The 12472-nt window shown below is 43.0% G+C and overlaps 1 protein-coding gene across 14 annotated transcripts in view; it reads right to left on the reverse strand.

The window, feature by feature from the left end:
* The window catches only part of PUM1 (pumilio RNA binding family member 1), a 144015-nt gene that overhangs the window by 5714 nt on the left and 125829 nt on the right, over positions 1-12472 (reverse strand). For all 14 annotated transcript variants that reach the window (XM_017857044.1, XM_017857043.1, XM_017857036.1 and 11 more), the window contains 4 exons: positions 10736-10873; positions 7363-7488; positions 6517-6638; positions 2142-2334 (listed from right to left, as the gene is read on the reverse strand). In XM_017857044.1, the coding sequence (XP_017712533.1) occupies positions 2142-2334; positions 6517-6638; positions 7363-7488; positions 10736-10873 (579 nt within the window). The remainder of the gene's footprint in view (positions 1-2141; positions 2335-6516; positions 6639-7362; positions 7489-10735; positions 10874-12472) is intronic.

Below are 12472 nucleotides of genomic sequence, written 5' to 3' on the forward strand. Positions count from 1 at the left end.
AAAAAAAAAAAAAAAAAAAAAAAAGAGCCTACAAGGGAAACTGGCTGGTGACAAACAGTCCTTGGATCCAGTTTAACCTCCCTTAAACTCACCTGTAAAACGGCATATGTAATAATGCTACACTTTCCTTTCAGTTGCAGTACTATGTTACTGATGTTTCTGTCATGAGAACTTGAGGTTCATGATCCCCTTGCTTTTGGTAGCTTTCCTTTTAGAAAATAACCGAAATCCACTCCCTTCCTCCGTCCCTGGAACTGGCTGCTGACAAGTCCAGGAACTTCACCTTTGTACTTCTCCAGAATAAACCAAACCAAAAACCCCTAACAAGCCACACACACACAACATGTTGAACTCCATTTTTTATTGGATTTAACAAGAGGTGAAACGTTAATTACCCGCTTCTCTCCTCGTGCCCCTTTTGCTGAAAAGGATGCCACTTAGTCATGAAGAGCTGAAAAACTAAGAGGGCTTCTCGGGACTCTCCCCGTCAACTCCCTCAGCCAACCAACTGCTATGCTAAACCCTACCAATTCTAGCGCCCTATTCTGTCCACTTCTCTTCAATCCCAAACCATCAGGATCTGGTGCCCTGACAGCCTCCCATGTGGTCTCATCACTGTCTCCCCTCCTCTAAACTACAAGGGCCACATGGCAGCCAGGACAATTATTTGAAATATAAGTGTGATTTTGTCACCACACTCCTCCCCCACTGAACTTGTTTTACTTCTTCAGATACAACACGGTCTCGTCTCTGGCTTCCAAGTCTTCACACACCACGTTCCCTCTTCTGGAAAGGGTCATCACTCTATTAAGTATCACTCACTCAGAGAGCCTCCTCTGTGCCCACACGTTATAGAAGACACCCTGCACATTCCTGGACAACCCTTTCCCCTGTATTTCTCCAGCATCCCAGTAACTATCTGTGCACAGCACTGTTGTGTTTACCAATACAACTCTGTTGAGAACACGACCTGCTGTACAGCAGGTGTTTAGCACTTAATGATTGAATGAATGGACATGTCTTAAGTTCCTACTTACATCCAACACTCCCTCCACCTTCACCAGCATCCTCAAAACTTCAAGAACTTGGGACTCCCCAAGCCTTCAACTGCCATTGCCAATACCAGTGCAGTGGTCTGGATTGGTTTAGTTTGACTGCAGGGGTGTTGGGTGTCCTTGTCTGGCTCAGAACTTGAGTCCATAACAAAGATTCTCATTTCGAACTTTGTTCTCAGTGAGGGCAGAGTGGTTCAGTCCTGCCAGACAAATGGCCGAACCAGGCCCTCAAATGAGAAGGGCTCAGTAAGTTTTCGAGCCGCAAAAGCTGCAGGCTCTGATGAAGAAGCACCAGAGGCTGGAGGCCACTGCTAGGCACAAACACAACTGTCAGCATGCCCTGCCTGTGGGTCTGTTTTGCCTCCTGGGCCCTGTGGGTGTCTGCAGTGGCTCACTGGACCCACACCGTGACTGGTCGAAGAAGGCTGTGGGCCTGTTCAGGTGGATTTCTCTGTCAGTTCCACTCACAGCACCTAACTATTCTCATTTCTGTTCCTTCTCCCTAACTCTTTCTTTAGCTCGTGCCTTCTCCCTGCAAAGCCGGCCTCAGGGAACTCTGGGAAGGGTGAGGGGTCCTTCTCATGTCGCTCACCACTGCTCACCAACCATGGCTCTCCCCACCAGACTGCACTCTGCGGGCAGGGATCAGCTGTTAGTCATCTCTGTGCTGAAGTCTGGCACAGAGTAGGCTTCAGGTCAATGTACCAGGCTATGCACCATGCTGGGCAGGCCCTTGCTCAATAGATGTTGGTGGGATGAAAGAACAGGAGGGAGGAGTGAGAAAAGGAAATGAGGCAAGCAGGCTGATTTGTTGGACTCATAAGCTGATTCTATAGAGATCAGGGATGGAAATACTTCAAAAAACATAGCTTAAGACTCTCATACCAGTGTGGCTATTGATAAGGGAGGGTTGGCAAATGTATAAGGACAATGGTGACTCCACATAAAAGAAAAACAGAACACAGCATGGGACAGAGGTCAGTGACAAACTCTTCAAAAACAGCAGGGCACCCACCCTCCTTTGTGTTTCAGAAAGAAGCCACGGCCTTGCACACTTTCTCTGATACCCTGCCCAGCCCAGCCTACCTTATGCATGACGATCTTCCGCTGGCCTGGCTCTGCCACGTCAATCATCTTCTGGACCACATAGTTGGCATACTGGTCCTTCATCATGGTGTATAAGGCACTGTGGGGACCGTCGTTCATGGTGCACACCTCATCGATGAGCACAGCGCGCTCTGTACGTGAGGCATGAGTAACACATTTCTCCACGACATTGCTGTAACGAGATAAAACCAGGGACAACTCTTAGAAGAGGGGCCCCTGTTAGTGAGGTTGTGCTTGCCCAGCTTCTGCCCTGACCTCAGGACCACCAGGAAGAGAGAGCTATTTAGCATTTGAGGAAGATGAGTCACCAACTGTCTGACTCTGTCTCTGACTCTCCACCTGTGCCATCTGTGGCATCCAACTGTAGGAAAGGGGGAACATGAGGGTGATCAACTTATATACACTGCCATGCTACTGCATACTGATCACCCAGAGAGACCAGGTCTTCAAGGACATGGGACCCAGCCCTCTAACGGGTGAGGGTAAGGAGCCCAGGTAGGTGAGGAGACTTAAGCACAAGGTTTAGGGCACTGGCACCACTCAGCTGGTTATTATTTTAACACTTACCAAAATCTGTCCACTCTTTCCTTGCCTCTGTGAGTTCACCAAGGCCAGGAACGAACCTTACTCATGCCTATCTCCCTGCTGCCAAGCAGGGCATGGTGGCGCACACCCATAATTCCAGCTACCTGGGAGGTTGAGGCAGGAGAATTGCTTGAACTGGGAGGTGGAGGTTGCAGTGAGCCGAGATTGTGCCAAAGCATTCCAGCATGAGCGACAGAGCGAGACTCCGTCTTGAACTCCTGACCTCAAGTTATCTGCCCACCTCAGCCTCCCAAAGTGCTGAGACTACAGGCGTGAGCCACCATGCCTGGCTTCAAATAAATAATCTTTTTTAAAAAAAGGAAAAACAGAAATTTTAGAAAAGAAAAATAAAACACCTGAAATAAAATTTACTGTATGACTTTAATAGTGGATTAGAGATGACAGAAGAGTCAATGAACTTAAAAATAGATCAATAGAAATAAACAAAAAAATACATCAGTGGCTTTCAGACATTTATTTTTTATTTTATTTTTATTTTTGAGACAGTGTCTCTCTCTGTCACCCAGGCTGCAGTACAATGGCGTGATCTCGGCTCACTGCAACCTCCGCCTCCCGGGTTCAAATCATTCTTCTCCTGCCTCAGCCTCCCAAGCACCTGGGATTACAGGTGCCCGCCATGACACCTGGCTATTTTTTGTTCTTTTAGTAGAGACAGGGTTTCACTATGTTGGTCAAGCTGGTCTCGAACTCCTGACCTCAAGCAATCTGCCCGCCTCAGCCTCCCAAAGTGCTGGGATTACAGGCGTGAGCCACTGCACCCGACCCTATTTTTATTTTTGTAGAGGCAGTATCTTGCTGTGTTGTCTAGGCCAGTCTTGAACTCTTGGCCTCAAGCAATCCTTCTGCTTCGGCCTTCCAACATGCTGGGGTTACAGGCATGAGCCACTGTTCCTGCTTCCAGACATTTTTGATGGTGACCCAGAGTACAAAGTAAATTTTTCCACCGTTTGAAGAAATTGTTTGAGATAGTCTCAATGTCGCCCGGGCTGGTGTGCAGTGGCACGATCTTGGCTCACTGCAATTTCCACCTCCTGGGTTCAGGCCATTCTCCTGCCTCAGCCTCCCAAGTAGCTGGGACTACAGGCATGCGCCACCATGCCTGGCTAATTTTTGTATTTTCAGTAGAGATGGGTTTTGGCATGTTGGCCAGGCTGGTCTGGAACTCCTGGCCTCAAGTGATTTGCCTGCCTTGGCCTCCCAAAGTGCTGGGATTACAGGTATGAGCTACTGTCCCCAGCCTCTATTTTTTCTTTTTAAAATAAGATTCACAGCCAGGCACGGTGGCTCATGCCTGTAATCCCAGCACTTTGGGAGGCCAAGGCAGGTATGGATCATGAGGTCAGGAGAACGAGACCATCCTGGTTAACATGGTGAAACCCTGTTTCTACTAAAAATACAAAAAAATTAGCCGGGCGTGGTGGTGGGCGCCGGTAGTCCCAGCTACTCGGGAGGCTGAGGCAGGAGAATGGCGTGAACCTGGGAGGCAGAGCTTGCAGTTAGCCAAGACTGCACCACTGTACTCCAGCCTGAGTGACAGAGTGAGACTCCGTCTCACAGACAGACAGATAAGATTCATTATTTTCTACGAAAATCTCCTATCTTTTCATTCACTAAAACATATTTTCCTTTACATCCTGAGTATATTTAAACAGCTGCTGTATAATCAATCCTTCTTTACTAAGTCCAATAACTGGGTCATTTTAGACTATTCATTGACTTTTATTTCTTTTTTCTTGAGTATAAGTCACATTTTCCTATTACCCAGATAGACACTGCAAGTAACAAGCTACAGAAACTCAGAATTCTGTTATGTTCCACCAAAGAGAAGTGCCCTCCACTCCTGTTTTAGTGCAGTTAACTTGGCTATAGTCAAACTACAAACTTCTCCCATACAGTAAGCAGCAGCTAGAAATCCCAGTTCATTTCTTTTAGCCTTAGTTGGAAATGTGGTTCAGGGGTCAGCGAGACTTGGGGGAAGGTTAAAATTGGGCCTCCCCCAAACCCCTGCTGGCTCTCTCCCTTTCTAGGATTTCTCTTTGTTGTGGTTGCCCTAAGGATTGCCTATTCCAGCTTTAGCTGCCCAGCATGGAAAAGACTGGGAAGTGATCAAAGGCCAAAGGTCATCAGAAATAAGAAATTTCCCCAGTGCAATTCTCTTCTTCCAAATGCCAGCCCCCATCTCTCTGGTCTCCACCTGCCCTTTGGTTACTCTCTAGTGTCTTCAGGTAGTTCTTGTATTTCTGTCCACAATTTATACATGTTATCAATGGGAGGACTGGGCCCACAGTAGCTGCTCAGTTATTAATTGGAACTGTTGTAGCTGGACATGGTGGTGTGCACCTACAGTCCCAGCTACTTAGTAGGCTGAGGTGGGAGGACTGCTTGAGCTCAGGAATCCTAGGCTGCAGTGAGCTAGGATTGCGCCACTGCACTCCAGCCAGGGCAACAGACTCTGTCTCTTAAAAAAATAAAAACTTTTTTTTAAATTGTTTTTGAATTTGTTGTAATATTAATTAATGCTTAGGCTACATCCAAGGGTGAGAAATTAAATACCATGAACAAAAATGTAAACAGGAAACTGACCCGAAGAAGAGAACCCAAGAGATTCTGTCCCCCATTCTTTAGTCCTGGCAACTGGTCAAAAGGAACGCCCCAAAACAGAACAATATAAAGTCAGAAGAGATAACTCTGATATGGTTAGGCTATGGAGACACCGGATCTACAGGTACTTTCATTTCTTTTCTCTATTTTTCCATGCTGTGACATGTTGTAAAATTTCACAAATTTAAAATGAATGAGGTCACGTACTGGTGGCTTGTGCCTGTAATCCCAGCACTCTGAGAGGCCAAAGTGGGAGGATTAAGTCCAGGAGTTCAAGACCAGCCTGGCAAACACGGTGAAACCCTGTCTCTACAAAAATACAGAAAGTAGCTGGGTGCGGTGGTGTGCACCTGCAGTCCCAGCTACTCGAGAGCCTGAGGTAGGAGGATCGCTTGAGCCTGGGAGGTGGAGTTTTCAGTGAGCCGAGACTGTGCAAGTGACAGAGTGTGACCCTGTCTCAAAAAATAAAATAAACAAATTAAAAACATTAAGGTGGTATGAGTCCTGTCCTGCCTTGCAATTTATTCTGAAACCACGGAAGAATATATTCCAAAAACAAAAAATACTATGTTATGTGGGTAGTAGGAGGACATATACAGTATATTCTCAGAAGACCGTACCACTATCCACATGGAAGGGCCATAGATTCCTTCTCCAACCTCTGCTACTTATAAGTGACCTAAGACACCTTTCACAACCTGGGAATAACTACTGCATTTCATTCTTGAGCTTGCACAATATGAAGACTGGAAAAGAGATCCTAAGAACACTAAGGCCTGTACATAGATATACATATGGTAAACTGCCTTTCTTTCAGGTGCCAAAAAGGGAAACTGAGTAAACAACATTTCACAATTTCAAACAAACAAGTTAATAAAATATTCAGTTCATCAAAGTGCAACACTCACATTCTTTAGTAACATATTCTCCAGATTTCAAAGTAGCTAATTCTATCAGAGTAAGAACCCCACTAAGGGACCTCTTAAGAGTTTATACTTTGTAATAAAACTATTTGACTTTTTAAGCTACATATACTTTGAAAAAAAAAAAAAGAAAAAAAAGACAATAGTAAAAAATAAGAGAGTTATAGTTCAATACTACTAATCCTCTCTTCTGGGAAATAGTCCTTGTAACTCAAAGCACATACCTTGCAAATTTGTGCTGACTCAATACAAGTACATTGCCTCGGATTTCTGCTACAATTTTGCTTTTATCCTCAGGACGACCGTGCTCCAATACATGTTGGATTACATAATTTCCATATTGATCCTGTTTGAGACACAGTAAGAGAAATAAAATATATGTGAAAGCCAGTTCTGTGGGTTACCTAAGTCCTTATGTCTAATTAAGACCTATCTTTCTTTTAGCACCATAATGGTTTATATGAATACTAATGAACACACAACAATTTTAAAACAGTTAGTAACATTTTCTCTATTATTACAAAACAGGAACATATTACTAGACAATAGAATATACATATTCATTCTTAAAAGGGGAGGGAGTGTTATGGCAATAAATATTCATTTTTCTCAAACACATATACAAATGGTTCACCGCACCTATCTGTAACAGAGAAAAACTGGAAATATTTATGTCCAACAAAAAACAAGGGCATATCTAATTATTTAATCAGTGGTATAAGCAGAAAATGTATCAAAGCTAAAAACAAGAAATCAACAAATCAACTTATTTCATTTAACAATTATGAAACAGAGACCCAGAGGGATCAAATGTCTACCTAAGGTGACACCACAAGTACATGACAGAGTTCTGGAAGTCAGGTCTCCTGACTCCAGGGGCTAGGGCTCAATTCACTACTCATATTCATAAAACACAAACCAAGCTGCTCTGAATACAAATACAACCACAAGATTTAAAGTTATTTAAAACACATTAACCTCTTCTGGAACCTACACTGACAAAACACACGAACTCTGGCCCTGAACGAGCCCAAAGGTGTTTGCAGTTCCTCTACTGGCAACTCCACTACCTGTACAAGCTGCTCTGTGTGCTGGTGAAGCTCCTCTAAAATAGGGAGTGTCTGGTCAGGGAGACAGTGCTCCAGGATTCTCTGAATCACTCGGCAGCCATAAGGATGTGTGGACAAGGCAAATACCTAGGGTAGACAAACACAAATGAGAGGCAAAAATGACAGTCACCAACTTCAATGCTTCAGTATTGTTTATATATATATATTATCCCACTAATCTTCACAAATGAACTTGATGGCATTTAAGTTCTCTCTACATATAATAAGGTGTGTGTATGTAAATAAACTCATTGCTTATTTTAGGAATTCATAGATGTGCATAATTCAGAGCGGAAAAGGACTTTTCCAAACCATCAAGAAACAGATAACTAGTCAAAGTCATGAAAAACACACTTAGTTAAGAGAGTCAAGTGTGTCAACTGACAACCTCTCCAAAAGACAGCGCTAACAACAGAAAAGGGAAGGACTGGGACCAAATCCTGAATGCTTTCACACTGCCAGAACAACCAGAATGCAATGTTCTGATTTAACAGTGATGTTTTTCAGCAATAAGGTTCTTTTGCTGTGTTTGGAGCAACAGAAAAGCACACTACCCTTGAGATTCTCCCCTTCCTAGCTTAATGGCATACACCTCACAACTGTAATCAAAAACAATAATAAGAGCAATAATAGCAGCTAACACTTACTGGATGCTTGCCAAGTGTAAGTCATCACACCCAGTGCTTTCTGTATGATTTTGTTTTGTTTTGGAGACAAGGTCTCACTCTATCACCCAGGCTGGAGCGCAATGGTGATCACAGCTCACTGCAGCCTTGAGCTCTTGCACTGAGGTCATCCTCCTGCCTCAGCTTCCCAAGTTGCTGGGATTACAGGCACTTGCCACCACATCTGGCTACTTAAAAAAAAAAAATTGTGTGTAGAGATGGAGACTCGCTATGTTGCCCAGGCTGCTCCTGCACTCCTAGCCTTAAGCAATCCTCCCACCTTGGCCTCCCAAAGTGCTTATTCTTACAGGTGCAAGCCAACACACCTAGCCTTATGTGTAACCTTATACATGTAGCTTTATGCTTACAACTATAAAGATAAACAGTATACTGTATGGTTTTGCTTGAATTTAGCTTTATAAAAATGTTACACTTGTAGTCTGGAGCAACTTAATTTATTTCACGCAACATTATGATTCCCATGTTCATTTACAAGACTGTAAGTTTCTGTAGTTTATTCTGCATGGTATACAGAAAGAAATTGGCTGAGTATATGAAATTTTTTTTTTTTTTTTTTTTTTGGAGACAAGAGTTTCACGCTTGTTGCCTAGGCAGGAGTGCAACAGCACCATCTCGGCTCACTGCAACCTCCGCCTCCCGGGTTCAAGCAATTCTTCTGCCTCAGCCTCCCAAGTAGCTGGGATTACAGGCACCAGTTAATTTTTTTGTATTTCTAGTAAAACGGGGTTTCACTATGTTGGCCAGGCTGGTCTCAAACTACTGACCTCAGGTGAGCCACCCGTCTCAGACTCCCAAAGTGCTGGGATTACAGGCATGAGCCACCGTGCCCGGCCATGTGTATGACATTTTTAAAAAATGCAGTCCCCTGCTCATGGTCATCTGGGTTGCTTAAGTCTTTTAAGAGAATAATGGTGTTTAAACATGTCTAAATAGGTCTTGTGGTATATATGTACAGATATTTCAACAGGATCACAGAAATTACAAAGGTTGAAATTTGAAAGACAATACTAAATTATTTTCCAAAATGGTTGTGTCAACGTCTATTCCCACCAGCAATGTATCTCTTTTCTGTCAGCACACAGCAACTGATGGGTAAGCAATAGTCTATCATTTGTGGCTTAATTTTGCATTTTCCTTGTTCCTAATGGAACTGAGTATTTTTTCATGTCTACTGGCAATTTGTGTTTCTTCTATGAAAAGTCAACTTGTGTTTTGGGCTCACTTTTACATCATGTTGTATTGTTTTCCTTCATTACAGAGAGGTTCGTTATACACTCTAGTTATCAATTCTTTGACAGTTGCATCTTGAAAGTATTCTCTCCTGGTGGCTTAATGGTTTTACCTTTTTTGTTGTATACTTCCATAAATGTAACATCTTAATGTTAAAGTAAACAGATCTACCCTTTTTTCATTAACTCAGAAACTCCCAATAACCACGTGGGTTGCTGTCAGTAATCAACCATTGTGGTCATTGAGCAAACAGCAAAACCTAAAGATTACTACACATCACATATCACTCTATACTCTGCAGTACATACAATTATACCTGAAAATCTATGTTTTTTTTCTCATTTTTCCCCCTTCCCTAAAGAAAAACCAATTTCACACACCCAAAAGGGAGCTGAGTTTCACTGTCCTGTCCCATCCACCTTATGAGAGACTGTAAGGACTTTGTGTTTTGGCAAAAAATCAAAAACAAAAAAACAAAACAAACAACAACAACAACAACAAAACACTATAACCAATTCAGAGGCAATTCTGGAAAAAGGTATTTATATATAAAAGTAACAATCTTACTTGGAAGTTGACGCTAAGAAGAGATTTTTTGACATACAGGAAAACAGGAGAAACTAGAAGTTATCTCTCTCTGGTTATGTGGTCATTTAATACAATTCAAACCAACCTGGAGTGCATCCCCTCCAAAAAGATTTAAGCAAGAAGCACCTTGTTATTTTAAAGATATATTCACACATGACCTACAACATTAGTTCCATAAATTACCTGAATTTTAAACCAAATTTAAAACGAAAGCACTGAAAGAATAAATAGTACTTAACCAAGGGAAATAATTTATTCTTCAAATATGAGATTTCATCTTAACAACTCTTATGACTGTGTTTCATCCCAATATGAGCAGACATCTGCATTAATGACGGAAAGAAGGCCCAGAGACCCAGACACTTGGCAACACATAGACAGGTACTTGACAGCACTATACAGGACTGCTTTTTACTGCAGTCTGAAGTACATTAAGATCAGGCACAGTGGCTCATGCCTGTAATCCCAGCAACTTCGGGAGGCTGAGGCAGGTGGATTGCTTGAGTGCAGGAATTCAACACCAGCCTGGGCAACATGGTGAGGCCGCTGTCTCTACAAAATATTTAAAAATGAGCCAGATGTGGTGGTATGTGCCTGTAATTCCAGCTACTTGGGAGGCTGAGGTGGGAGGATTGCTTGAACCTGGCAGTTCAAGGCTGTAGTGAGCCGTGATGGTGCCACTGCACTCCAGCCTGGGCAACAGAGCAGGATCCAGTCTCAAAAACACAAAGTACATTAAGCACATTGACAACATGCCACAAATCCTATTCTGTTTTCTGCTCACAAAGGAAATAAATTTGTTTCAATTATTGCTCTCCTGGGTCACTTACCTGTCCTTTAAACGCATCGATGATAAATTGCAAAGACTGGGGCTGTACACATTCAATGCATTTCTGAACCACGTGATTACCATTCTGATCTTTCACACACTTCAAGACATGGCCATCTAGTTCCCGAACCATCTCATTCTATTGGAGACAAAGAAAGCACCACCAGAATCACAGCAAGCAAACATGTGGACAAAGAATATTCTTTTCACCAAACATGAAAGCACTACTGAACAGAGAATCTGTGATGATTAAAGTGGAATAGCAACTGTGGAACAATGACAACAAACAGGGAAACAAATGAGGACCTGAGTCTTTTCATACATTAGCAAATTTACAGTAAAATTTCCAACAATAAATTTACTGTACCAATAACCAGTAACCAAAAGATTTCACACCGGTAAAACAAAAAACAAAGAAAAGTCTTTTAAGAGTTCTTTTTTTTTTTTGAGACGGAGTCTTGCTCTGTCACTCAGGCTAGAGTACAGCAGTGGCACGATCTCAGCTCACTGCAACCTCCGCCTCCCAGGTTCAAGCAATTCTCCTATCTCAGCCTCCCAAGTAGCTGGAATTACAGGTTTGAACCACCACACCTGGCTAATTTTTGTATTTTTAGTAGAGACGGGGTTTTGCCATGTTGGTCAGGCTGTCTCAAACTCCTGACCTCAGGAGATCTGCCCTCTTCGGCCTCCCAAAGTGTTGGAATTACAGGCGTGAGCCACCTCACCCGGCCAACTCTTAGAGCTTAAAAAAAAAATAAAGCGTAGACATCTTCAAATACAAAGCAGCCTACATCAGGAACAGACACTCCTTAACTTACGAAAGAATTACATTCCAATAAACCTGTTATAACTTTTCATCATTAACTAAAAAACGCATTTAAATATCCCTAATTTACAGAACATCATAGCTAATCCTAGGCCCTCAGAAATGCTCAGAGCACTTACAGTACCCTAGAGTTGGACAAAATTATCTAACACAGAGGCTGTTTTATAATTAAAAAAAAAAAAAATTATAGGCCAGACACAGTGGCTCATTCCTGTAATCCCAGCATTTGGGAGGCCTAGGCAGGCAGATCACAAGGTCAGGAGTTCAAGACCAGCCTGGCCAAGATGGTGAAACCCCATCTCTACTAAAAACGCAAAAATTAGCCAGGCATGGTGGTGCGCGCCTGTAAATTCAGCTACTCGGGAGATTGAGGCAGAAGAATTTCTTGAACCGGGGAGGCAGAGGTTGCAGTGAGCCAAGTTGTGCCACCGTATTACAGCTGAGTGACAGAGCAAGGCTCCGTCTCAAAAAAAAAAAAATTAGTTTATATACATACATATAAATAAAAAATAAAAACAATAAAAAATATTCAAAGTACAGTTTTTACCGAAGCATAATGCTTTCACATCATTTGTAAGTTGAAACATCATAAGTCGGGGCTATTTGTTTTTGTTTTTGTTTTTTTTTTGAGACAGAGTCTCGCGCTGTCACCCAGGCTGGAGTGCAGTGGCCGGATCTCAGCTCACTGCAAGCTCCGCCTCCCGGGTTTACACCATTCTCCTGCCTCAGCCTCCCAAGTAGCTGGGACTACAGGCGCAGCCACCTCGCCCGGCTAGTTTTTTGTAGTTTTAGTAGAGACGGGGTTTCACCGTGTTAGCCAGGATGGTCTCGATCTCCTGACCTCGCGATCCGCCCGTCTCGGCCTCCCAAAGTGCTAGGATTACAGGCTTGAGCCACCGCGCCCGGCCAGTT

This window comes from Rhinopithecus bieti, unplaced genomic scaffold, assembly GCF_001698545.2.
Source record: "Rhinopithecus bieti isolate Rb0 unplaced genomic scaffold, ASM169854v2 scaffold_44592, whole genome shotgun sequence".
Taxonomy (NCBI): Eukaryota; Metazoa; Chordata; class Mammalia; order Primates; family Cercopithecidae; genus Rhinopithecus; species Rhinopithecus bieti.